Below are 25296 nucleotides of genomic sequence, written 5' to 3' on the forward strand. Positions count from 1 at the left end.
TCTCAACAGCAACTATCAGTCACTACTTGAAAAGTAGTCCGAGTTTGCTCTTGAATGTGATTCCAAAAATGAAATTATGGTTTCTCTGTTATTTCTGCATTTTGCATACAAGGGGAAGTGGAAAATGAGGCTTTAACGAACAGTAGAATCCCACGCATGTCTCCATTGATGATGAGATATGCGGGTGACTTGCATGACTTTCGTATTAACGGTTACACAGCAACATCACTAGGAACATAACACTATTCTTTATAGAGGCTTTCTATTTCCTTGGTGTACATCTCCAGGACAATGGGGCGACGAAGCTTCATTGTGGGACCTGGAAGGAGAAAATGGTATAATGAGGAATAATTTAACTCAATATCTGAAGTGCATGTTTTGAAAAGCACAAAGCAGAAAATCTGTATAGTACATAAAACTGGCTCTGTGTAGCGCCAAATTTACCTAGTTCTCCTCCAGAAACAGAGAAGTCCTTGGTCAGAATGGTCCACTTCTGTATGCGCTGGGCGTTGGAGGTGGCTCCTGAGTTGACTCTGTCGATTCCCTCCTGAATGGCCTGGTACACTCCCTTGTCTTTCCCTCCAATGATGTCTGACACCTTGGTTGCTTGGCTCCCCAGCTGCTGGCAATACGCCACCGCCTCCAGACTGAGCCGCTCTGTTGGCTCCATGGTTTCCTCATTGTGGCAACACTGGAACGAAATGAATGACGATAGATTTATTTTTTATCCAATATCAAAATCCCTCTTCAGTGAATAATTTCACTATGTTGTGAAGGGACTCATTTTAATTGATTTATTATTTTCCCCTTATGGTCTGGTTTGTCGCCTCTCAAGTGAGCCTTGGCCAAGGAGGTAGTACAAAAAAAGGATAGGATAAAAACAAGCCAACATCTATGTAAGGTTGTCAGAAATAGAGCACAGCGGTTGCATATGAAGGCTGAAAAGAGAAATGGAAGTCTCTGAGGCAAATAATTATAGTACATAAAGGTACACTCCTTTTAGTGGTTGATGCACACTGATGGTGTGGAAAAGTTTACTTATGTTAGTAATATTGTTGAGCATCATGTGCAGGTCTACACTATCTATTAGCAACTGAATTATATTAGAAGTTATAAAGATACAGCCACGCTCAGTACAGTGTGTCTTTTCCCATTATCTTTCCAGTCCTGAAGGAAGGTTACCTTTAGAGTTAAAAGCATTGACAAGAACTTCCTCTTATCCCCTATCAGCATGGCGTTGCTGATGATGGGTAGCTCCTGCTTCACAGCATCCTCTATTGGGAGAGGGGGAATGTTCTCTCCTCCCGCTGTGATGATCAGCTCTGAATGGAGAGAGGGCACCGTGACATCTCTGCCGTCTGTGACTCAGAACAGGACTATCCTCTGTCCAGAACAACATGCACTCAAGTGGGAATGGGAACCGCTGAACTGAGATATATAATTTTCTCATGACTACCTTTTATTCTCCCCGTGATGTACAAGAAACCCTCCTCGTCTGTCTTCCCCATGTCTCCAGAACGCAGCCATCCATCTTCATCCAGCGCTTCTCTTGTCTTGTCCTCCATATTGAGGAAACCCATGAAGACGTTGCGTCCCCAAAAGCAAATTTCACCCGTCCCTTCAGAGTCGATGTCGGAAAATTTGTACTGACAGCCAGGCACCGCCTTACCACAGCTTTGTCAGAGAAAAGAAATCTGTTATTTGACATTCGTTCAGATTTTTCAGCATTATGAACTGTTTAGATTATGTTTGCTCTGATTCTTAAATGCTTACGTTAGTAGTTTGTAAGCTTTGGGACCTGCCATAAAGTGAGGTCCTGTGCTCTCGCTCATGCCGTAGGCCTCATACAATTGGATGTCAAGGCCCAGGAAGAACTGCACAGCTTCACTGCCAAGCGGAGCGGCTCCAGAGTAGAATTTCTGGCAACAGGAGAAGCCCAGATCAGCACGAAGCTTTTCCAGAACAAGGCTGTTCGCCAGGGAAAAGAGAAATGGCTTCTCCTCGTTCCTGACAAAAAGAAAAAATGAAATATCTGGTGAATGGAATCATCTCCTTTAACACTTTAATAATGTATATCTATGTATGGATGCCCTGAGGGAGTATCAAACCTTAAATCCTGGTAGTGTGGATGCTATGTTCTATCCACTAAACAACAAATGACCACATTTTGAGTTATTGTAAAATAATCGTATCAATGTGTGTGTGTGTGATATTTCGCACTTACTTTTGTGCACACTTTTGATTGGCTTCCAGGCTGACAGCCATTGCCCATGTCACCAGTTTCTTTTTCACATATCCACACTGACTGATTCCCACTTTTATCTTCTCCATCATCTTCTCCCACACCCGAGGGACGCCCAAGTGAATTGAAGGGCAAACTTCTCGCAGTGTTGTTACCAGGCTTCCCTAAGCAGGGGACATATCTGCTTATTTGACAGTTGTTGAAGTGGGAAGTAAATAACATACAGCCAGTCTAGTCTAGTGGACATACCTAAGTAGATTTTTTTTTTTAAATACTCAAAAACTCTTTTGAAGCAAAGTAGAGTCAATTTTATGTGTATAGTCCTTTTAAGTATGTATTTTTAGTAAAAAGAAAGTCAGAAAAAGAACATCATTTGCAGACACTAATTGTCATTCAGCTCCTTCCTCACACAAACGATGACATATTATTTGAGAGAATCACACAAATATAGGTACATAAATCCATTTTGGGGAACAATTTTGGAACACACAAAACAAAATCTTAGTTGTGCCCTACTCCAATACTCTTAACTTCTAATTGAGTAAAATTTTGCTTGTTCAGTGCTTGTTCTCACGCAAAACGTTTCCACCTTTGGTCTGTTGTCACACATTTGAGACATAATCAGTGTCAAAAGCAACATTCATGTGACCTGGGTAACTTTTGTTTACCTTTAAAGCATCTGGCTGTGCAAAGTAAACCAGCTCGCCCTTCTGGATGCCTGTCCAGAGATCAAAGATCTGAGCAGCAATGTGGCTGAGAGGCAGGTAGCTCACCAACGACTCCTGCTTGATTTCAGCAGGCTGCATGTCCCCGGCCTTGCTAGCATGACGGGCAGTCCATGTCACCTGAATACCCATCATAGATTGAGACAGAAAACTGTTTTTACACTTGTTTTTTTATATATATACAGTATATATACACTACCAGTCAAAAGTTTGGACACACCTGATTGAATGTACAATGTTTTTCATTATCTTAAAGCGATTGTGATCTAAAGGCTGATGTTTAAATGCTTGAAATGTGTTTTTTAGACAAATATAAATAGTGAAGTTGATGCCTATATATGAAATTCTTTCAAAAGCCTTTCCATCAAGGCAAAGGGTGGCTACTTTAAAGAATCTAAAATATAAGATAGTTTTGATTTGTTTAACACTTTTTTGGTCACTGCATAATTCCATTTGTGTTATTTCATAGGTTTGATGTCTACTATTATTCTAAAATGTGAAAAAATAGTAGGTAATGTATATTTTTCACTTTGTTCATCTGCTTTTTTTTTTTGCTATTACAGCCCTGACACTAGAAAAAGTAATGACTCATGTAAATGCATGAATCTGATTGTGAAATACAGACTGAGCAGCAGTCACCCTAAACTTACATTGTCGTGGCTGAGCATGACTCCTTTTGGCTTGCCCGTGGTGCCAGATGTGTAAATCAGGACGCAGCATTGGTTGGCTCTCTGACTGCCAATGATGTCATCCAGCTCTTTGTCAGAAACATCCAGACCCAGCTCCATGAACTCCTCCCACTATCCCAAAACAGCAACAGACAGCATGTGTCATAGTCTCAGATCCAACAGCCATATTTGTCAGTATCGTTTACTGTGGTATTAGAATGACTTACAGAATAGAGATTGGATATCTTCTGCTGGAGTTGTCCACTGTACTGCACTATGGCTTTCAGATGGGGCAGTCTGTCACGGATCTACGGCATCAAGAGTGAGAGATTTAACACGGGATGGCTTGCGTGTATAGATCAAGACTTGAATACACTAAAGAAGCAATACCTGCAATATCTTATCCAATTGCTTTTGGTTTTCCACCACAATAATGTTGGCTTTGGAGTCACTAGCCACATAATGGCAAGCTTCTGGGGAGTTGGTGGCATAAATCCCTGTCATTATCCCTCTGTAAGGAAGAATACAAGATATTACAGAAGTAGCAGAAGGATGTAAATTGAGTCCTGAAAATTAGCATGTGAGGGATGAGACGATATATATGTATAACAATACACAACAACAAACATATGTAAATATGTGCACAGATGCTGGCTATTTCAAGTCAATGCTGTGTGTGATGCTGGTCAGGCTGTTGTTGCTATGATGTGTTTTCTCACCCGGCCATGATGGCACCAATTGCAGAGAAGAACCATTCTGCTGTATTGAATCCTAGTATAGCCACTCCATGGAATCGCTCTAAACCAAGCTGCACACATCAACAAAACAGATTTTTTTACCATTGATAGTAGCCATTAGTTGTCAGTGAGTATCTGCTGTAGAAAATGCTGTAGATAACAATGTATGTTAACTGCAACTCTCTTTTTTTTTATACCTTCATAAAGCTCTTGGCTGCTGTTCTGCAGAACTGATAATACTCTGAGAAAGTTATCTTTTCCCATTTGTTGTTCTTCTTGCTGCCAAGCGCATACATGTTTCCATATTTTTCAACAGAGGCTTTGAACATTTGATGAACTGTGACGGGCTCCTCTGGACAGCCTTCTTCTCTCCTCAGCCTGACTGAGCCGCTAACATCGGCGGTCCAGAGAGAATGAGCTGGAGCCAGAGACGCACTGGCAACCACCTCTTCTGTGTTTTTCTTTCCTGCGGTAAGAGAGAGAGAGAGAGAGAGAGAGAGAGAAACTTTGAAAAACCAATCCAATCCTCCCCACAGAGGAACTTTTAAGCCTACTAATATTACCCCCAAACGGTAAGGCCTATAATGAAGGAACTCCACCATGATCACAGCATCAGGGTGGACGTCCTCTCATTCATTTCACCCCTGTGCCACAGAACTCACCCACAGAGGCCTGCTCCTCACTGCCCTCCTGCCCGTCTGCCATCGACCCCTGAGCTGAGGACGCCAGGCTGAAACACACACAAGAAACATGGGCTCCTAAGAGCTCATGTCCGCTCACCTCTCATTCAGGCCGTGGTATGGGCTACTGTTTTCATTTCATCACATGGTTTCTAATTTTCAGCAGCATTGTTTACCCAACACAATGTCTGGCTTTTGGTACTCACAGCCAAAGCCCCCTCGCTTTGTTTGTAATTCACTGAGAGCAATAAAAGACTTTTCATTCCTACTGGTTTAAAAAAAAAATTGTTTAAAACTCAGGGGGTTTTTATATTCTGTTTTTATTCTATTGATATATATTTCTTTTGGAATAACTAAAGCACATTTCTGTCTTTGCTGCATCACAAAATGCTCAATGGACCACTTCCCATTGTCTAACTGGGAAGGACTGCCACTTGGTTGCCAAATGTGTCTAGATTGACTTCTGCTTCAGTTCCTCATTTTTATTCATAGCGTGAACAGCTAGTCTTCCATTGTTGCAAAACATTGTGATTGTTTTTTGGTTTCCTGAGTCTTCAGGAATTTGAGAATGCCACACTTCTCTTATTTGCAACTTATCTGTGTCTGACTCAATGAGTAATGAGAAAGTTTCATAAAGCATGGATTAATATTGGAAAACTAGCTAACAGAGGATTACCATAACTTGATGTTGATGAATTTAGTATAAACTGAAAACATGTAATCGATAATTCAAGGAGAGGTCTGTATCTTCTTTCCAAACAGGTTTATTAAACGTGCAGAAGAAAGATACAAGCTGGTGGCAAGTTATGTTATTCTCTAAGTCAGATGACAATATCTAGGTTTTTTTTGTAGTGAGAAACACACACAGGGAGGTGGAAACAAAAGAAAACATTCTGGAACATTCACATGTCCTTGAATCAATAAAGACCAGACACAAAGTCTAGGTAAGTACATAAAAAGTTACACAGCAGCACTAAGGAGCATCATGAAAGAGATAACATGTAGGAGTGCATAATGTGGAATCCAGAGTGAAACTGCTAATTAAAACATAGACATGATAATTTCTCTCACACTTGATCACCCGGTCCCTTCGTCATCCTATTTTTTGTTAGATTTTTATTGTGGTGAATCTGCCTGCTAGTTGGTGAATCTGGTTAATTCAGTCTTCACTGAAAATGATTAGAACCTATTCCACAGCCAAACTGAAAATGAACAGATGAGCTGTGGTTATTAAATAGTTTCATTCAAAGAGCGGCATCAGTCATCAGTCTTACGAGGCACGCACGCCTCCTAATTTTCTACATTAAATAATTAATAAAAAGTGAATTTTACATTGCTTACCTGTTCACAATGTTATCAACATCCTCCTTATTTGTAAACTCCATACTGTTCTCTGTAGATCTCCTGGAAGTCTCCTTGAAAGTAGATACCTTTCAAAATCTGTCTAATGTGCTGCAAAAAATCAAAAGCCCTTTTCTCCAGCACCACCTTTAACAACATCAAACCCTTTTGGGGAGGACATAGATTGTGCTAATAAAAAAAAAACCATGCACTTAAACATGCCACATAAAGTTGTCAGTGACTGCAAAACAAATCAGAAAGTCCATGTGCGCACCACATTGGGCTGCTCTCTCACAAACTTGTACAGAATTTAAATTAGCTTGGTCTTTTCATATGCAAAACAACATGACTATAATTTCCTTTTTAATCACACACCACGGTAGGCGAGAAGCCCAAATCATAACCACACTTTACCTGTAAAAGATTTTCCTGTCACAAAACAGTAAAGAGCTGGCAGTAGGGTTGCCAGCAAGTTACTGTGTACTGTTGCAAATTTACAGTTTGCTACCATACAGTATACAACTGTAATTTTTACACTATCACTTTTACAGTTTAATACTGACAACAGGATTAGCAGCTCATTAACATTTCTTTTGCACTGCCTTTACAGGTAGGCATAGCTACAGATTTTTACTGTAAACAAACACTATTATGTATTGGAATACTGGCAATTAGGATTACAACCAGTTTTGATAAGAGAATGACTTTCATGTGATAGACATGAAACCTTGACAATAATAGAAACTTTGTGGCTTGATAAATTATACTGCTTGTCAGTCTTGCCAAAATAACCCAATGTCCTACATCAGTGAAGAAACTAAACATGGCTTTTTCAATTATATGACTAACAAATTTGATTATACAATGGATTATACAGTTTCTAAGTGCATTTTACAAACTGTATTACTTTATTACTTTAAGTCTTGACAGCACAAAACATTTGCACATCATTTGAATGTAACTGAAAAAGTAACGACAAAGTCGCCCATTTAGGCAAAATAACTTACAGTCACAGTTACAGCCATTACAAAAAAAAAATGAATTTGTCATTTGAAGTCAAGTTAACCTCAGTAAAAGCTTGTTTGTGAACTTACATCTATTACCAAAAAATAAATAATATGAATGAAGTCAAGTTAACGCCTGAGTCAAAGCTGGTTCTCTGTAGCTGCTTTACAAGTAGTTTAGTTTAGTTTTAGTGCTGAAAATGTTTAGTAGTGCAATACAACCACTAGAAACACTCAAATGATCAAAGATATTATCGGCATAAATGAATGAACATACATAAATCAACATAAATTAATACTTTTCTAATATCAAGTTGTGTGTCCAAGTTTTAACACAAACAGATACTGAACACCAACAGAGGCAGGACACATTATCAAAATAAAAGAATGTTTTTCTAGTACAGACTGTCTGTCCAAAACCTTCCTAGTTGTGTGTGTGTGTGTGTGTGTGTGTGTGTGTGTGTGTGTATAAAGGGACAGAGAGAGAGAGAGATGGGAGAGCGGGCTTAGGAGGGAGAAGGAGAGTGGGGGAGAGAATGAGAGACAAGCTGGTGTAGTGATAAAGGTGACTGAAGTGACTGAGTGAGTGAGTGAGTGAGCTGACGTATATGAAATCCCATTCAAAGTCCATCAGTTTCTTCAGTAGAGCTGAGACATGAGGATTAACTTGATTGATTGTTGTCTTCTTACCAGTTCTCTTTGACAGCACTTTGCTCCATCCAGCCTTGGTGTCCCTCTGGATTTATTCCTATGAAGCGCCTGAAAATTATATTAAAAAAATTGGTTAACTCGTTCAGATGTCATGGCCTTAATTGTTGTTAAACTGACTTGTGCCCAATATACAGTATGTCAATATGAAGTAAAGAACTGCACATAAACAGCAGATAGAATACATACTACAATACAATTACAATACATTATCATTTCCTTTACTGCAGATTGGATCTAAGCATTTTTGAATGACTAGAGCCCATTTCAACATTGAAATTCTGAAGGAAATCCATTTTCTCAATTAGTTGAATTGAAAGTCAACTGAACCCAACCCTGTTCTGCTGTTTTTAAATAAGCATGCAAGCAAAAAGACAGACACCAGAAACACAGGGGGTATGTGGACCTGCAACTATCTAACCTTTGAATGAATTCAAGCTTGCATGCAGCCTCTTCTTGGTGTTGAAGATTTAAATTTGAGATTGAATTGAAGACTGAAGATTACATTTGCACAGGGGTTTAACATTGAACTTCCATGTAATTATAATATTGGGGTTCCTTTGGGTCATAACATCGTTTTATCCTTTTGCTAGAAGGCAACATCTGCGCTATTACCCTCAGTAAAATCAATATCCAAATCATACACGGTTAGACAAATTATAAGCAAATTATCAAATGACACTATTATTCAAATGGGCTTAATATGCTACCAAGATGTAGAAGTTGTTCTAATGTTGCTTCGGTGGTTCCCAAGATGGGGTCTGGGACCACCAGGGGGCCTTGAAAGGCTTTCAGGGGGTCCCCAGTGTGGAAGAAAACTCAGGACAAGAGAGTGGCAGTTTGACAGGTTTTTTTTTAAATCTGCAGGTTGGGAGCCAAGGAACTCAAAATCTGGATGATTACACAGAGTTTTATAGTGTTGAATGTCCATGATTATGGTAATACAGATAGAATATAATAAAACTATTGGTCAAAAAGTATAAGGTCATATGAACAAGAATGAACAACCAATGATAATTATAGTTCTACCACTTTAAGGTGATGCATAATAAGAGGCGACCGCCTTCTTCTAGAAGACAAGTTATTCAGCTTGCCACTTGGCCAGTGTTATCTATGAGATTTGGGCATTTGCACATTCCAAGCTCACAGTTCTGTGAGAAACACACAAGATGTTACTTTTAGAGTTTAATCTTATAATGTTGAAGCAGAATCAGCATTTTTCGGTTTTAGGCACTTATGGTGTAAATATGGGTCAAAGGTTACATATTAAGTGAGCATATAGGAATGTTGCTTTGTAGGCCTATAGGTACGTTTCCATTTCTTCCTCAACACCAGCACGAGGAGGAATAGTTAAATTTCACTGTTTCACTGTCCTAGAAGTTAGCTCAGTTTGAAAATATATAAGGATGACTGTTTTGATAGAGCTTTCCCTTCCTCCACGGTTGTTATCTCTTCACCTACAGTACATTATTTAATGCTGTAGGTCATATCTAACAGTAAGTCTTGAGATGGGGCTGCTTCCCTCATGAGAAAGAACAGTCTTTAATCCTACATACAGTTTTTATTAGGATACTGTACAAATATCACAGTGACATTATTATGTAGACCCTATAAGAAGTTTCTAGAAATTGTATGATGTTTTCTCGATAGGGTTGGAACTCAGTCAAATGGGCATTTGTGGTCTAAAGCAGTGGTTCTCCACCTGGGGTTCAGGACCTCCCAGGGGGTCGTGAGCTAATTTTGGGGGGTCACAAGATGATTTATGGGGTAGGAAAAAAACATTTCTACTATACACATTTATTACAATGTCTACTTCTTTGTGTAATAGTTTTCAGCTTCGAGGGGTCCTCGGATAATCAAATGAAACAACCTGAAAAGGGAAAAACATTCTTTGGTTGAGCTGAGCTGTTCACTGAGTAGGCGTGGTTTTGTTTTCAGGGTCCACGAGCCACTGGCCTAAAAGTAAATCTGTTTGACATGAAAAAGTTTGGCAACCACTGGCTAATTGCACCTTTGTCTTACTAAAAATACACCAAATTAAGCTAGTCGACATTGTAGGACTGAAACAGATCTGAAGTTGCAACACCCACATCCGCCCCCTTCTGTTTCTCCCAGGTCTTTAGAGTCATATGGTCACCACGACAACGAAACATCCGGCTGCTCTCTCGTGCTTCAGACCCGTCCAGAAAGTTCTCCACTCACCGTGGAGCTGCTACAAGAACCAGCCATCTTCCCTCCCCACCAGCCACAGAGTAGTCCGGGACATAGCTAGCACAAGTACACCCGTTAAGTAAGTACGGTTCATTTTTTGAGAACATTAGTACATTTTCATACGCTTTCATTTAAGGTAACGCAGTGTATGCGGTAGATACACGAGTCGTCTTGTAATCACATGTGCTCTCTACCTCTGTATGAGGCATACTGTATGTTAGCTAACGCTAGCTAGCCGTTAACGCCAACGTTATTAAGCTCGGGTTAATCAGAAATAACGGCCAATGTTCTCTTGTAACGCTCGTTTAATTGTCACCTTAATTGTCACCCAGCCAGACCGTAATATTTAATTCAAGTTTTCTATAATAATGTTTGTCTGCTTTATTTAATCTAGGTTATCATCATGGTTCACGAGACTGGCTATTACGACCTCTTGGGTGTAAATCCCAAAGCCACACCAGATGAAATCAAAAAAGCCTACAGAAAACTCGCATTGAAATATCACCCAGACAAGAACCCCAGCGAAGGAGAGAGGGTACGTATAGAAATCTTTCAAGTGTCCCCGGCAGCCCTTTATGGAAGGTGTGTGTGTGTGTGTGTGTGTGTGTGGGGGGGGGGGGGTCTTTCTATTTTAAACCGCATACCGTGTTGAATTGACAGCAACATAATGTCGGGAACTTTCTGGAACGATATCTGAGTCACAGCCACGTCCGGCTTCTTACAGTGAGATTAGCCCCCTAACATTATGTTGAAATTCCTCAGGCCATAAACTCAGAGGTTGTGGATGTTGAAACTTAAATCTAATCACTAGTGACTTAGGTGAGACTTAGGTTGACACATTACAAATAGCCAAGCCAGCCATCTGCAGTCTTTTATTTCTTTGAGTTTTCAGTATGTAATTGTCTTCAAATGTGCAATTTTACTGTAAATAACCTGATATAGACTTAGGTCCAAGAAACAAAAGCTCAAATATCAGTCAATACCAATTACTGTAGGCAAGGAGTAATTCACTGAATTGACTATGAAAGCTTTAAATAGTATTGTTCCCTATAGTGAATTCATAGTTTTTATTCTCTGTCAACAGTTCAAGCATATATCCCAAGCATATGAGGTGCTGTCAGATGCAAAGAAGAGAGACTTGTATGACCAAGGAGGGGAACAAGCGATCAAAGAGGGGGGCATGGGTGGAGGAGGCTCCCCAATGGACATTTTCAACATGTTCTTTGGAGGTGGGGGAAGAATGCAGAGAGAGAGAAGAGGTGAGAAATATTCTATTTTATTGCAAGTTGTATTAGTCATTTAGCATTTATTAGACTGTTTCGTAAGCTTTCAGGAATCACATGATTATGCCCTTATTTGCTTTAGGGAAGAATGTTGTCCATCAGCTTAGTGTTACACTGGAGGAGATTTACAATGGAACCACCAGGAAACTTGGGCTCCAGAAAAATGTCATTTGTGAAAAATGTGATGGTAGGTATATATATATATATATATATATTTCAAATCACAGTTGCAATAAAATTCGCAGAAACATTAATTCTCGAGATGACAAATGCTATGCTCTGTTTATTACAGGTTATGGTGGTAAGAAAGGTGCCTTGGAGAAGTGTTCAAGCTGTAAAGGAAGAGGGGTACAGATCAAAGTGCAACAGATTGGACCAGGCATGATTCAGCAGATCCAAAGCATGTGCGCTGACTGCCAGGGAGAGGGCGAGAAGTTCAGCTCAAAGGACCGCTGCAAGACCTGCAATGGGCACAAAGTGGAACGCAAGAAGAAGATTCTCGAAGTTCACATCGACAAAGGTTATCCATTTCCCCATCTAGGACAAAATTTGTGTTGTTTTTTAATTTTAGGATTAATCTTATGTTTCAAAGCAAACTGAACTTAACATGCGTGTGTTGTGCAGGTATGAAAGATGGTCAGAGAATTACATTCCATGGAGAAGGCGACCAGGAGCCGGGACTGGAGCCTGGGGATGTCATCATTGTGCTGGATCAGAAGGAGCACGCCGTTTTCCAGAGACAAGAGGATAATCTGGTCATGAAGATGGATATCAAACTTGTTGACGCTCTCTGCGGTTTTAAGAAGACCGTTCATACATTGGACAACAGAACGCTCATCATTACCTCGCAGCCAGGTAATTGATTGGGTTTAGCAGGTCTACAGGGCTGCTGGCATGTCTGACATTATTCAGATGTCATCAACATCTTTTGTCTTTGTCAACAGGTGAAGTTGTCAAGCACAACGACATCAAATGTGTTCAGAATGAAGGCATGCCGATTTACAAGGATCCTTATGATAAAGGACAGCTTATCATTCAGTTCCAGGTAAGATTCACTATCAACACGACAGCTTCTCCATGTGACACAACTTGGATGTAAATGTCTCAGCTTTTGTTGCATTGCAGAGAAAGCATTCATTTCAACTTACTGCGATATATCCTCCAGGTGGAATTCCCAGAAAAACATTGGCTCCCGGAGCATCTCATGTTCCAGTTGGAAAGGTTGCTACCTGCCAGGGAGGAGGTGATGGTCTCTGACGACATGGAGGAGGTAGATCTCTGTGAAGTGGATAGTCAGTCACAGCAGAGAAGCTACGGCGGGGAGGCTTATGACGAAGACGACGAGGGTCCCAGGGGCGGGGTGCAATGTCAGACACAGTGATTCTAGTCCAGGATACAAAAGTACCTTGTAAAGCATGAGTTGATGTATTTTTGTGAAGGACAGGGTTCGACCCATGCCTTAAAAAGTCCTCTTTCTCCCAAAGGTCATACACTGCAAATTAGCAACGTTACTTAATTGACATGAGTTTCAAAACATTTGCCAATGCCATCATTTGTGTGATTTTCCCTGGTCAAGAATATGCAAGCGGGATACTTATTGCAGGAATTCAGTTAGTTCTCCCAAAGTAATCTTACCACAAAGCTGTGTGTTGGTGTTTTTGTGTGGTATGTTCTGTATTTAAGGTTCATGTCTTCTTTTATATGTATCTGTTTTAAGAGCAAGTGGGCACAGATTACATTTCATTCAGAAACTTAAAGGAGAACTTCTATGCTTTCTATGAAGGTAATTCCATTCACGACAAACATTTAATTCAGTTTTTCACATCTATTTATTCTTTCTCAATAAAAGACCCGGAATGCTTTCACTTTTTCCATGAGCTTTTTCTTTATTGTCTTAATGGGATTTACATTTTTAAGAAAATGCATATTACAAATTTTAAATGTATCATCATAGATGGACATGTGGTACATCATGCATCTTGTGGTACAGTGACAGTAAGAACCTGTCATGTGTTAGTGAATGCATAACTACATAAACGTCTTTATTCATTGTAATCAATGAAAAATTAAGGCATTTGTCAATAGCATGTCTTATTTACAACATGACTATTCCATTCGTAATCCCTTTCAGTGCTGCTTCCTCCTGAAAGAGCAACCTGTAAAGCAAAATAAAAATTTAAATTCCATTCCATTTTCAACTTGTGGATAAAATGCATAGGTACAGCTAGTAATAAGTGTTGATTTTCCCCAGCATTGCCCTAGCAATAATCAAGTTGTTTTACAAATGATTTTACCCTCTGTCAGTCTGGCCTTTCCTCCTGTTGGCTGGCACAACACAGTTGAGCATCCCACACACAGCACCACTGTCTGTGCATGGCTAAACACAGTGGTGATCTTGTAGCAGCCTGGAAAGAAATGTAAGAAATGTAACGTTTCATTATAAATACTGTAAACAAGCAATGGGCCCAGTAAATATTCATTTATAAATATTGTAACATGTGATTTTATGATACAACATCAAATACTATGTCAGTAGTGTGATCTAACAGCCAGGCTTTATTGCATATGGTAAGATCATGTTTGGCTCCTTGTCTACAACAAAATTGTTCTTCATGTGTATATCATACTGCAGAGATGATGTTCAGCTGTTCTGCCAGTATACCTGGGCATTTCACATCCATAAAGTAGGAGTTTGGACATTGCACGAGTCTCTTCTTTTTGTGCTGCCTTCTCTCTATATCAAGAGAAGGATGGAGAAGGTCTTTGGCCAACTAGGATGAAGGAGAAATACAAATCAGTCTTATTTCCCCCATACAGAACTTCAAAGATGACATAAATTCTGTAAAGCTGTTTTTAGCAGAGCTGAGCCAGGTTTAACAATCATTTGTGAATGCTGTAAAGTGCAGTATTGTGAGATACGGTGTATTCACAACAAGCAGCACTGTCTAGTCTCTTGGCTGAACGGTAATGAACTAGGGCAACATTATCAGTGATGTAATGCATGACAAAGACAAGGCTTGACTTTGATCACTGCCAGGTTCAGTTTATGTGGAGCCTCTATTTTCCCCTACAAACATAAGGTTGGCAGTTACCTTGACAGTGGAGGTAAATAGGATTATGATACATATGCCCCCAGAACTGTACATTTATATTAAAGGTTAAGTTGGGGCAATTAAGTACACTCCTGTAGTAAACAGCTCAGCTCATATAGTATTTCTATAGACTATTCCTTATTTAAACCATATAAATTAGCATAATGCTAATAATAGGCTACAGTTATTTGTTAATAGTTATTAGCCTATTACAAGTACTAAGGTATTACAAAAGAATTGATATGGTATTTCTGGCCATTTGTTTATAGTTATAAAACAATGACTACAGTAATTGCTACAATATGTCTGAATATCATAAATTAATATATTACAAATATATTATAAAGAACCCTACCCATAATTCTCCATGATAATATTATGACAATCACATAGGAGTAGATGTAAGGTTTTGCATCGTCCAACCCTATTTCAGCTATCCCTACTGCATTTTTGCTGATGTTTGTATGGTAGCCTTGTCAACTTTATTATAGTTTACTGTTATTATTTTCATAAGGGTGTTTACCTATAATGTCAGCGGATGAGATGCAAAACCCAAACCATGGCAAAATTGAAAGCTTTGATTAACTTACAAATGAAGAAACCGAAAGTGTGTGTTTTGCGAAAATATTCCATTTTGAGACCCTTCCTTCCTCCCTTACACACAGAACTACAGTAATCATATGGTAGCCTACATTTTATAAAGTTAATAGACAAACAACACAGCAACGAAGTCCCTATAAGAATAGTGACACAATAGGAGATAAAAATATACTTAAACTGTACCAGTGTTACAGCAGTATTGTAATGGTTTTTCGTTATGGCTGTCGTGTTTATAACTTCAATCAGGCATGTAAACGAAACCATTGCGCTGGGCCTGCTGAAAAACAGGCGCAGACTGTTACTTGGAGCGAAACTAATCCACGACAGGTTATATCGTGTGTTTACAGGTTTGAGACTGGTGCGTTTCAGCAAGTAGCCTGCGCCGACATTATACAGCATGAAGAGCTACGTAGCATGTTAGCCACACACCATGTGCCGCTGCAAAATTACAACACTAGTCTCAAATATCAGACCGCGAGCACAAATGAAAGATGTGACGGTATGTCTTAGTCGTAAAAAGTACAAACAGCTGACAACATTGCACATCAGTCTGAGCAAATTAAATAAATCAATACAACTTTGTGACTTACAGGCATTTTTACCGAGCTGTGTTTGCTTTCCTCCGCATACGTAGGCTGGCTGATTGGTCAAAAGCTGAAACTGCACCAGCAGGAACTGTGGCTGCCAGACCAGTAAGGCTACGCCTATTATAATAAGAAATAATTTAGTTAGCAGCAATTCAGTCTAATTGAAATAATACTTTTATCAAGGAAAGCTGTAATTACAACACAGGTCCTGCTTATGGGGAGACAGTAAATTAGTAACCGGGTAAATAGTGCAGTGTAAACCCACCTGAACTCAGTAAATCTTTATGAAAAAAATTCATAGTGTACACCATGATAAGTAGTAGCCTATCAAACTGATGTAAGTTAAATGAGTAAGTTATCTTTTGAGAAAACAAATGATAAATTAATGCCTTTGTGAAAAATTATGAGATTTTTGTCTATATTCATGGTAGTTTGCCTCGTGATGATTATCGACTGGAGGTCATAGTTTACCCACCTTTTTCTTGACCACTCATCAGCATCAGCATCATGCATCATGCATGGAGGACCATATTAGTCATAATTAAATAAATAAATATGTGTCAGTAAAATAAATAATTACAGAAATAAACACAGAAATATATAATATCATATAATAATATATAATAATACATTAACAATTGATTTATTTTATTCTTTAATTTCAAAAATAATATCATGTAAATAATATGATTTCATAATAATTGTTTTCATAATAACATGACTATATTTAGTTGTATTTTTATTTCATAATTTTTTTTTTTTTTCAAATGGCTTTTATTTTCAATTACATGATGATATTATTCAGAATGACATTTTTCAAAGTGGTTCTTTTATTTCCCTTTTTAATTTTTCATTGCTCCTCTTTTTATTTCATAATGATTGGGTAATCCTTTGCAATCGATTATTTTTCCTGGCTCTGAGGCTGGTCTTACCCCATGGGCCAAATACATTAATTAGTTGGATGTTGAAGGGTATAGTCCAGAGTTATCATCTCTGTTGATCCTTAAGAAACTCCTTAAGCTTTATTTTTACTTTTGGAAAGACATGTACCTGGACCTGGTCTTGAATTGAACTCAACTGGACCTGGTCTTGGAATTGACTTGGACTCGATTAAGGTGGTCTTGACTAAAGCGCTAAATTTCCACAGCTGGAGGTCCCATCGCTGACATCCTGCAGCAGGCCCTCCTACCTGTGGTCAGCCACTCCACCTGCACCAAGCCTGGTCACCAAGAACATGATCTATGCTGGAGGAGATGGACAGCTGGCTAACTGCAACGTGAGTCACATTAATTTCCCACAACCCCTAAATTTTATTCTACAGTCTCATGTAATGTAGAAATGGAGTTCCTGTGAAAATATACCAGCCTTACAGTTTAGAATAGTATTACACAGTGCCATAATGAATATTATATATGTACAATTTCTAAATATTTTCGCCATCCTTTGCCTGAACATCACGTCTGGCTCTGTTACCCCTCAGGGAGACTCTGGTGGCCCCCTGAACTGCCAGAACCCTGACGGCTCCTGGGACATCCATGGTGTGGTGAGTTTCGGCTCCAGCATGGGCTGCAACTACCCCAAGAAGCCCTCCGCCTTCACCCGCGTCAGCGCCTACATCTCCTGGATGAACAATGTGAGTGGAAATGGGCTTGGCTTGTACAGTATTTGTTAATACAATATGTGCCTAGTGGACGCTTCTGTCCAAAGCACTTTATAGTACAGTGCATAGATTGTTTTTTTCCGCTCCACTTGACAATGTTAGTGCAGTGCTCTCTCTGTTGCTTACAGCTCTGCAGATAGATTCAACGTACTTATGGTTTACCGTCTTTGTGACAAGGCAATTAAGATGAGTGTGGATTAGATATACGCATCCAGTCCTAGCCTGGTTCCAGACTCCTGACCCGCCCACTCTTCAGATTTGGTCGAGCGATTCAGAGTCTAGTGTTGCTCTATTCAACAGCGATTTCTCGATCAGAAAAACGATCGGGCCAATGGCGTTAGACATTAGTTTTACATACATTTTACAGATGTAAAACTACCTGTCAACTGTAGGAAGTAAAGCATAACCAATATTTCCTTACATGATTTTGAAAGTCTACCAACACATTTAGAAAGCTGAGAGATTTCAGTTCTAAAACTCAAAACAGGAGTTAATTGACGGTGGCTTGGCCTTGGTAGTGTTAATAGGAGCCTACTATCACTCTATCACTAATGTATGCTAAAGTGTCTAACAGCCCCATGATGCTGCATTTTGTGGAAGTGTCTGCTGAGATTTTACTTAAGCAGAAGGAAAATCACTGGTGTAAACACCGACTCAATTAAAAAGAAAAGTAGCTCATTAAAATACACTCAAAGTAAAAGTTACTTTTTAATAAATCAATTCAGTGTAATGTGTTAGAGGGAGGATTAAGGGCCATGATACATGGGAAGTGTTGTGAAGCAATGTAAAGTATGTAAGTATTTTTTCATTATTCTCCTATAGCCAGTGTGATTACATTGATTTTGTCCTGCTTGCCAATCCCATCCCTGTTGTAAGCAATACTTCCCTTCTCTCACAGCTTCTTTAGATCTCAAGATGCTTGTGCATCTTGAGATCTTGAGATACAACAAGCAACATTTTGGAGGAGATGACATGGCAACATGTCTGTCAGTTATTGTAAGTTGCCATGTAGACAATGTGAGTGTTTATTCATCTACTTGGGCTGTGTGATCCTGCAATGTTGACCAAAATGTTACACAGTGTGTGTATCAAGGATATAAAAGTGTTGATACACCTGGCAGATTTTTAGGACAATGTAGGCTACACTCTCAATACCAACTAACCAAGTCAAAACACAGGATTAACATCTATTCAAGTGTTGCCTTGCAAAAAGACATTCCTGTGTGATTAAATAAAAAATGTGAAGGCAACTTATTGATCGATCTTGATCATCATATTTGCCCAGACATGTATTTTCCATCTCTGCCTGAACAGTTGAACCAAAACAGAATCTGTCTGTCATGAAGAGCTGAATTCTACTCCCAGTTACTCGACAAGTCCATTCCATCTCCCACAGAAACTTTCTCCCTGAACACCCTCAGTTCATTTCAGCCACCAGTATCAACTGTGTTTTAGTGCTTTTACTTCTGTTCTGTAGTTGTGAGTTTGGTAGTTGGTTGGTATTGTGTTGTTGTTTCTGCACTGTTGATTTGTCATCCAGTAACAAAACATCCATGGACTGGATTGAAGGAGAAAGGGTCATCTATAGACCCATCAAGGTCTGTGAGCATTGTTTATTGCAGTTAAATTGTAAAGATTTTGAGCTGATGTATGTATGTAGCATAAGAGGCTTTTGAGTGACATTATCTTATTTCCTTCAAAGGTATTGTTCAATGTACCGGTGTACAGAGAGACTGTACAGCTGTGCTGGGAATGGAAATACTATGAAGTACAAGTAAGAACCACTTTTGTTTCAGGCCCGCACAAAATAAAACACCTGACAAATTCTGGTAAAGTGTCTCCTATGATTATACATGAGAACATCTGATGTTTTCTATTGTCTTGTAGAAAAAAATGATGGTGCAGTTTTTGAGGCGTCAGCAACAAAAGCAGGTCCCATCTGAGCTGACAGCTGAGGACATGACTGACTGGCTGGTGGAGCAGGGCAAGAAATCTCTCAGAGAGTGGTGAGACTTACTGAGACACATACAGGCAGTCCACCACTCAATCTATCATCAACTTTGCTCATGTTAAAGGAATAGTTCACCCAAAAATGAAAATTCAGTCATTATCTAGTCACACCCATGCCAGTAGAAAATTGGTTTAATGTTTGATGTCCACTTTAGTCTCTGTTCTGTATTCTACGCAGTGTAATACATGCAGCATTTATAGTTAAAAATGGCACATTCTATGGCTTTTTTCATTATTATTATGACATCAAACATTAATATGGGTGCTCACCTATTGAATTTGACAATTAAATACAAAGTAATTGCTTTAAAACAGTATTTCTATTTTAAAATCTTATTTGGAAGGCTAAACGGCCAAACCAGAAGTCTTGTTTCTGGTAATTCAAGCTAGTCTTACCTATTGAGGCCAGGGTGTGTGCAAATGTGACATTTAAATCAACAGCTAGAGTGCCAATTTCAGCTAAATAATGGTCTTTTCAAGTCACTTTGGGATTTTTTTTGGCTTCAAGAGACTTGGATTATGCTGTAAGAGCTGCATGGAGCCATTTTATGGTTATTTTCTCTTATTTTTCTGTCTGTCTGTCCATCTGTTGTATGGACTAACAAACTTTACCTGATTTTCTATTGGCATGGGGGTGAGTAGATAATGACTGAATTTTCATTTTTGGGTGAACTATTCCTTTAAGATAGCCTGTTACTAATGAGAAGAAAATAGAGCAACAGTTAAGATGAACCTTCTGTTTTCTTTCCATTTGAAGATTGTTGAGGTTTGATCTTGAGAGTTTTGATAAAAGTGTCCAGCCTCTCCTCACGCTGGTAAGACCAAGATCATGAAAAGACTCAGTTTGGAGTAAATTATCACATAACACTAGATTGATCCTGTAAATATGTCAAATCTTAATGGTGCATCCCATTTCTTGTTTCATATGTGGGAGGTGAACATCAGCATGAAAATGATGGTTATTGAGTTTTTATCCCGATCGTGCTCAACTCACCTGAAGCCAACAGTCCTTGTTTTCAGTAAGTCACATTTGTGAGATAAGATGAAACTTGAATGATTCCCGTGGGGAATTGTGTCTTTTCAGAAAATGTGTATTTCAACTCATTTTGAGCGACTCTCATCGTCAGAGACCCTCAGATCCTCCGTTTGGCTGACAAAGCCATCAGGAGCCTGATGGAGAGGCAGCAGCCCAGCTCCAGCCTCCTCGGCCCCCAGGAAGTGGTGATGCTGGTTGTCCCTAAAGTGCTGCAGGGCTTCTGGATTAATCCGGCGATCCTCTCGTCCGTACCCCTGCTACAGCTCAGCGACCTGGCCGTCGGACTCATGAAGGCCGTTGAGGATAAGTTCTCCGCCTCTCTGACCTCCACGGACTGTCAGGCCGCCTTCTCCCGCTCCATCCAGGGTGAGAAGGGCCTTTCTATCCAGAACAAGGTCAGAGAGAAGTACACTCCAGACGTCCTGCTGGAGAAGCTGAAGCGCTTTGGGCCAGAGCTGCTGACTAGGATCGTTGATGTCACAGTGAGGGAAATCTGTGTGATGTTCGAGCCACAGAAACACATGGAAATGTCTGAAGTGCTGACCATCAAAGAGGTAAGAAGACCTGTGCAGATGTATGATCGAGTAGCTGGATAAGATACTGTATAGTAAAAAAGAAAAAAACATTTTTTTTTCCTAAAATTCAAATGGCTTATCTCCCTCTTTAGGTGGAACTAGATTCCACCCAGTCAGCTGTAGTGGATGGAGCCGTGATCTCCACCCCCCTTGATGGAGATTTGAGCGAAGAGTCCGGCCTGGAAGAGGACACAACACCAAGCCCAGAAATGGACTCTGCTGTTGGTTCAGCTGCTCTGGTTCCTCTGACTCTCCCTCCTGAAGCTTCTGTGGTTCCTGTGAGCCTCCCTACTGAAGCTCCTCTGGTTCCTCTGAGCCTCCCTACTGAAGCTTCTATGGTTCCTGTGAGCCTCCCTACTGAAGCTCCTCTCCTCTGAGCCTCCCTACTGAAGCTCCTGTGGTTCCTCTGAGCCTCCCTACTGAAGCTCCTGTGGTTTCTCCGAGCCTCCCTACTGAGGCTCCTCTGGTTCCTGTGAGCCTCCCAACTGAAGCTCCTGTGGTTCATCTGCGCCTCCCTACTGAAGCTCCTCTGACCCTCGCTACTGAACCTCCTGTGGTTCCTCTGACCCTCGCTACTAAAGCTCCTCTGGTTCCTCTGAGCCTCCCTACTGAAGCTCCTGTGGTTCCTCTGAGTCTCGCTACTGAGGCTCCTGTGGTTCCTCTGAGTCTCGCTACTGAGGCTCCTGTGGTTCCTCTGAGCCTCCCTACTGAAGCTCCTGTGGTTCCTCTGACCCTCGCTACTAAAGCTCCTCTGGTTCCTCTGAGCCTCCCTACTGAAGCTCCTGTGGTTCCTCTGAGTCTCGCTACTGAGGCTCCTGTGGTTCCTCTGAGCCTCCCTACTGAAGCTCCTGTGGTTCCTCTGAGCCTCCCTACTGAAGCTCCTCTGGTTTCTGTGAGCCTCCCTACTGAAGCTCCTCTGGTTCCTCTGAGCCTCCCTACTGAAGCTCCTCTGGTTCCTCTGCGCCTACCAACTGAAGCTCCTGTGGTTCCTCTGTGCCTCCCTACTGAAGCTCCTCTGACCCTCGCTACTGAAGCTCCTCTGCGCCTCCCTACTGAAGCTCCTCTGGTTCCTCTGAGCCTTGCTAGTGAAGCTCCTGTGGTTCCTCAGACCCTGGCTACTGAAGCTCCTGTGGTTCCTCTGAGCCTCCCTACTGAAGCTCCTGTAGTTCCTCTGAGCCTCCATACTGAAGCTCCTCTGGTTCCTCTGACCATCCCTACTGAAGCTCCTGCCATTAGGCCTACTCCAGTCCAGGAAGGCTTGATTTGGAAAATACAGTTTTTATGAAATAAAAATACAATTAAATATCATGTTATGAAAACAATAATTATTTATCTAATTATTTATTTCACTGACACATATTTAATTGTGAATATTTTAGTCCTCCATACGTGTGTAGCCTATTATGTGATATTGTGAAATTGTGATGATGTATAGGCTAATGTAGGCTATTTTATTTTTATTTTCTTAATTTCTGTACTTTTTATTAGCCTATACAAGAGATTTTAGTCTATTTAAATGCCCAACAAAGGACTATAGGGTTGGAAATTAGTAATAGCTACAAACTCCATGCACATAGGCCTATCTTTTATATTTCAAGTGTGAAGTGTGAGGCTTAACTGCACTGTCCCTATAAGATAAACTACTAAATAAAATAAATAAAACTGCTGGCAACCCATTATTAAACTATTATAGACTACAGTAGGCTATAGGTGCAAATTCACCTCCAAATCTGATAATAATAAAGCAAAGGCCATCAAAGTAGAAACATACTGAATCTCATATTTTGGTATTTAGTCGACTAATCAAAGCTGTCCAGAGTGACGTTAATGAACCGTGCAGGACTCGCTTATGTGTCTCTCTTTAAACTACATAGACCAGTATGCAAAGCAGACGCTGACGTCATTCAGCGCCGCATTCGCCCTCCACAGACAGCTGGTGAGGATTTCCAGACAGGGGGGATCCCGGCTCATTACGCCCTTATTAAATGTCGGACTGTAGCGCATTTTGAATGGCGAAAACGTACGATTACCTTTTCAAACTGTTGCTCATCGGAGACAGCGGGGTGGGCAAGACATGTCTGCTGTTCAGGTTCAGCGAAGACGCCTTCAACACCACCTTCATATCAACAATAGGTGAGTCTACCAGCTAAATAGCCTACCCGGCCGGCACCGATAAAGCACCATGGTGTTCGTGTAATATTCCTACCAACATGAAAAATACAATAGTTTACTGCATTGCACAGTTGTTGTTTCAGTATAGTATTTTGTATATCATTTACTACAATATCCCATAGTGCATACTAGCCTATATACCACAGTATTTTTTTATTTATTTTTTTATCAGTATAGGTAGCCCACAAATGGTACTCATAGTGAGTTGCCTACTATAGACTACTCTAGTGATATTATCTTACCTGGTATTGTTTTTTGTCTGCTTTGATATCATTAGAATATTGCAATAATATCACAATAATGCTCATATAGGAGCTGTTTTTGCTGTGATATTTCTACAGCATCCTTCAACAATTTACCATAGGATTACTGTAGTTCTTTGTTTTTGCAAAGGACCACCACCTATTGCAGAGCTACCTGGGTAGCTTCATGTGTAATGATATCATCTAACTTATCAATGCAGTAAGCATTAGGCTATATCTCCCAGTCTTAGCTGTGTTTTTTTAATTTAAATGCAGGTATAGACTTCAAAATCAGAACAATAGAGCTGAATGGAAAGCGAGTCAAACTTCAAATCTGGTAAGTTTGATTTGCTTTTGGCTTTTTTTCCTGAATCACATTTTTATCAAACACAGAGTGGCATGAACCTGCTCTTCCCAAGAGTGAGATGTATTTCTGGAGCTGGTCTGTTAACTTTGATGTTCACAGGGACACGGCTGGGCAGGAGCGGTTCCGCACCATTACCACAGCGTACTACAGAGGAGCCATGGTGAGACACAGCAGTCCTATGGGCCAGTCTGCCATATCAGTGAGGCTGTGAAACTGTTTGTAATGATCCGTATTCTTCTTCTTCACAGGGCATTATGTTGGTCTATGACATCTGCAACGAGAAGTCTTTTGAAAACATAAAAAACTGGATTAGGAATATTGAAGAGGTGAGCTTTGAATTGAAACTGAATCTATTAATATTTTACACAAGTGGAGTTTTTAATGTTTGTATTAGAAATGGCTGTCTTACATAAACATCAGTATGCTTAAAGTGTGCTCAGTAGTATCATAGTTTGGGTGACTTTGCATAATGCCTCTTTCAACTCTCCCCAGCATGCGTCATCCGATGTTGAGAAGATGATCTTGGGTAACAAATGTGACATGACTGACAGGAGACAGGTGTCCAAAGACAGGGGTGAAAAAGTGAGTCTCAGTGCCAAATCATTACTAAAAGGCAGGCAACAAATAGAAATGCTGTGCAGTTTTGAACTATGCAATGAATTATACTGACATTGAATTTCTGTTTTACTCAGCTGGCCATTGATTATGGAGTTAAGTTCTTGGAAACAAGTGCAAAGTCTAGTTTAAATGTAGAAGAGGTAAGCTGAAAGTACTTGGCTTAGTTTCTAACCCATTAATTACAGTGTAACATTATTGGTAAAACTTTTCTTTTTTCTGTCACTCTAGGCATTTTATACTATGGGCAGAGACATATTACATAATCTGAGCACAAAGACAGTAAGTACAATTGATGGACAGGAGTTACAGCTACATTTTGTAAAATCCTATTTGTTTAGTACTGCATTTATCTAATTTGTCCCCTTTTATATCTTTCTCTGCCAGACTGAGAACAATCCACCAGGAGCCGGCGGACCTGTCAAAATCACAGAGAAGAAGTCAAAGAGAATTAAATTCTTCAAGTGCTCACTCCTCTAGGCCGCTTCATCCTCTGCTCTAGAGTGACTCCACTGTTTTGGAGGGTTCCTGCTTCCCGGGAATCCTTGTAGCAGCAGCAGCAGCAGCAGCAGCAGCAGCAGCGGTAGTATTAGGAGGGCCGTACTGCTAGCTGAAGCTCACAGGTTCATGAGTGGTTTAGATCCTGTGTCATGATTTTGCCGAACAGAGGAGGATCTATGAGGAATGAGGCTGGATATCTCCGCTCAGTCAAAAGACCTGTGCGTGATCGTCAGCATTGAC

At 40.2% G+C, this 25296-nt stretch overlaps 4 protein-coding genes across 4 annotated transcripts; 2 read left to right on the plus strand and 2 right to left on the minus strand.

Annotated features, from left to right (window-relative positions):
- Window positions 1-242: 242 nt before the first annotated feature.
- acsbg1 (acyl-CoA synthetase bubblegum family member 1) lies at window positions 243-5144 on the minus strand. The gene is made up of 13 exons (XM_071531456.1): window positions 5035-5144; window positions 4570-4838; window positions 4355-4443; window positions 4026-4146; window positions 3863-3943; window positions 3618-3767; window positions 2911-3087; window positions 2225-2406; window positions 1774-2007; window positions 1457-1674; window positions 1183-1322; window positions 445-691; window positions 243-319 (listed from the first exon to the last, which is right to left on the minus strand). The coding sequence occupies exons 1-13, from the start codon at window positions 5075-5077 to the stop codon at window positions 243-245; spliced, it is 2028 nt and encodes a 675-aa protein (XP_071387557.1). The 5' UTR covers window positions 5078-5144.
- A 5127-nt stretch (window positions 5145-10271) lies between these two features.
- dnaja (DnaJ heat shock protein family (Hsp40) member A) lies at window positions 10272-12988 on the plus strand. Its single transcript, XM_071531449.1, has 8 exons — window positions 10272-10395; window positions 10711-10851; window positions 11401-11575; window positions 11682-11786; window positions 11892-12119; window positions 12224-12454; window positions 12544-12644; window positions 12765-12988. Exons 2-8 carry the CDS (start codon window positions 10720-10722, stop codon window positions 12978-12980), a joined length of 1188 nt encoding a protein of 395 aa, XP_071387550.1. The 5' UTR covers window positions 10272-10395; window positions 10711-10719; the 3' UTR covers window positions 12981-12988.
- Window positions 12989-13027: 39 nt separating this feature from the next.
- On the minus strand, window positions 13028-15976 carry rps27l (ribosomal protein S27 like). The gene is made up of 4 exons (XM_071531450.1): window positions 15882-15976; window positions 14262-14370; window positions 13894-14004; window positions 13028-13755 (listed from the first exon to the last, which is right to left on the minus strand). Exons 1-4 carry the CDS (start codon window positions 15885-15887, stop codon window positions 13727-13729), a joined length of 255 nt encoding a protein of 84 aa, XP_071387551.1. The 5' UTR covers window positions 15888-15976; the 3' UTR covers window positions 13028-13726.
- A 7192-nt stretch (window positions 15977-23168) lies between these two features.
- Window positions 23169-25035, plus strand: LOC139654388 (ras-related protein Rab-8B-like). Its single transcript, XM_071531440.1, has 8 exons — window positions 23169-23292; window positions 23850-23910; window positions 24040-24100; window positions 24189-24266; window positions 24433-24522; window positions 24633-24698; window positions 24787-24837; window positions 24943-25035. The coding sequence occupies exons 1-8, from the start codon at window positions 23169-23171 to the stop codon at window positions 25033-25035; spliced, it is 624 nt and encodes a 207-aa protein (XP_071387541.1).
- The last annotated feature ends 261 nt before the right edge of the window (window positions 25036-25296 follow it).

Source organism: Centroberyx affinis, unplaced genomic scaffold, assembly GCF_046629955.1.
Source record: "Centroberyx affinis isolate AG114_WGS23_722 - 3 ecotype Tasmania unplaced genomic scaffold, CSIRO-AGI_Caff_v1 ptg002083l_1, whole genome shotgun sequence".
Taxonomy (NCBI): Eukaryota; Metazoa; Chordata; class Actinopteri; order Beryciformes; family Berycidae; genus Centroberyx; species Centroberyx affinis.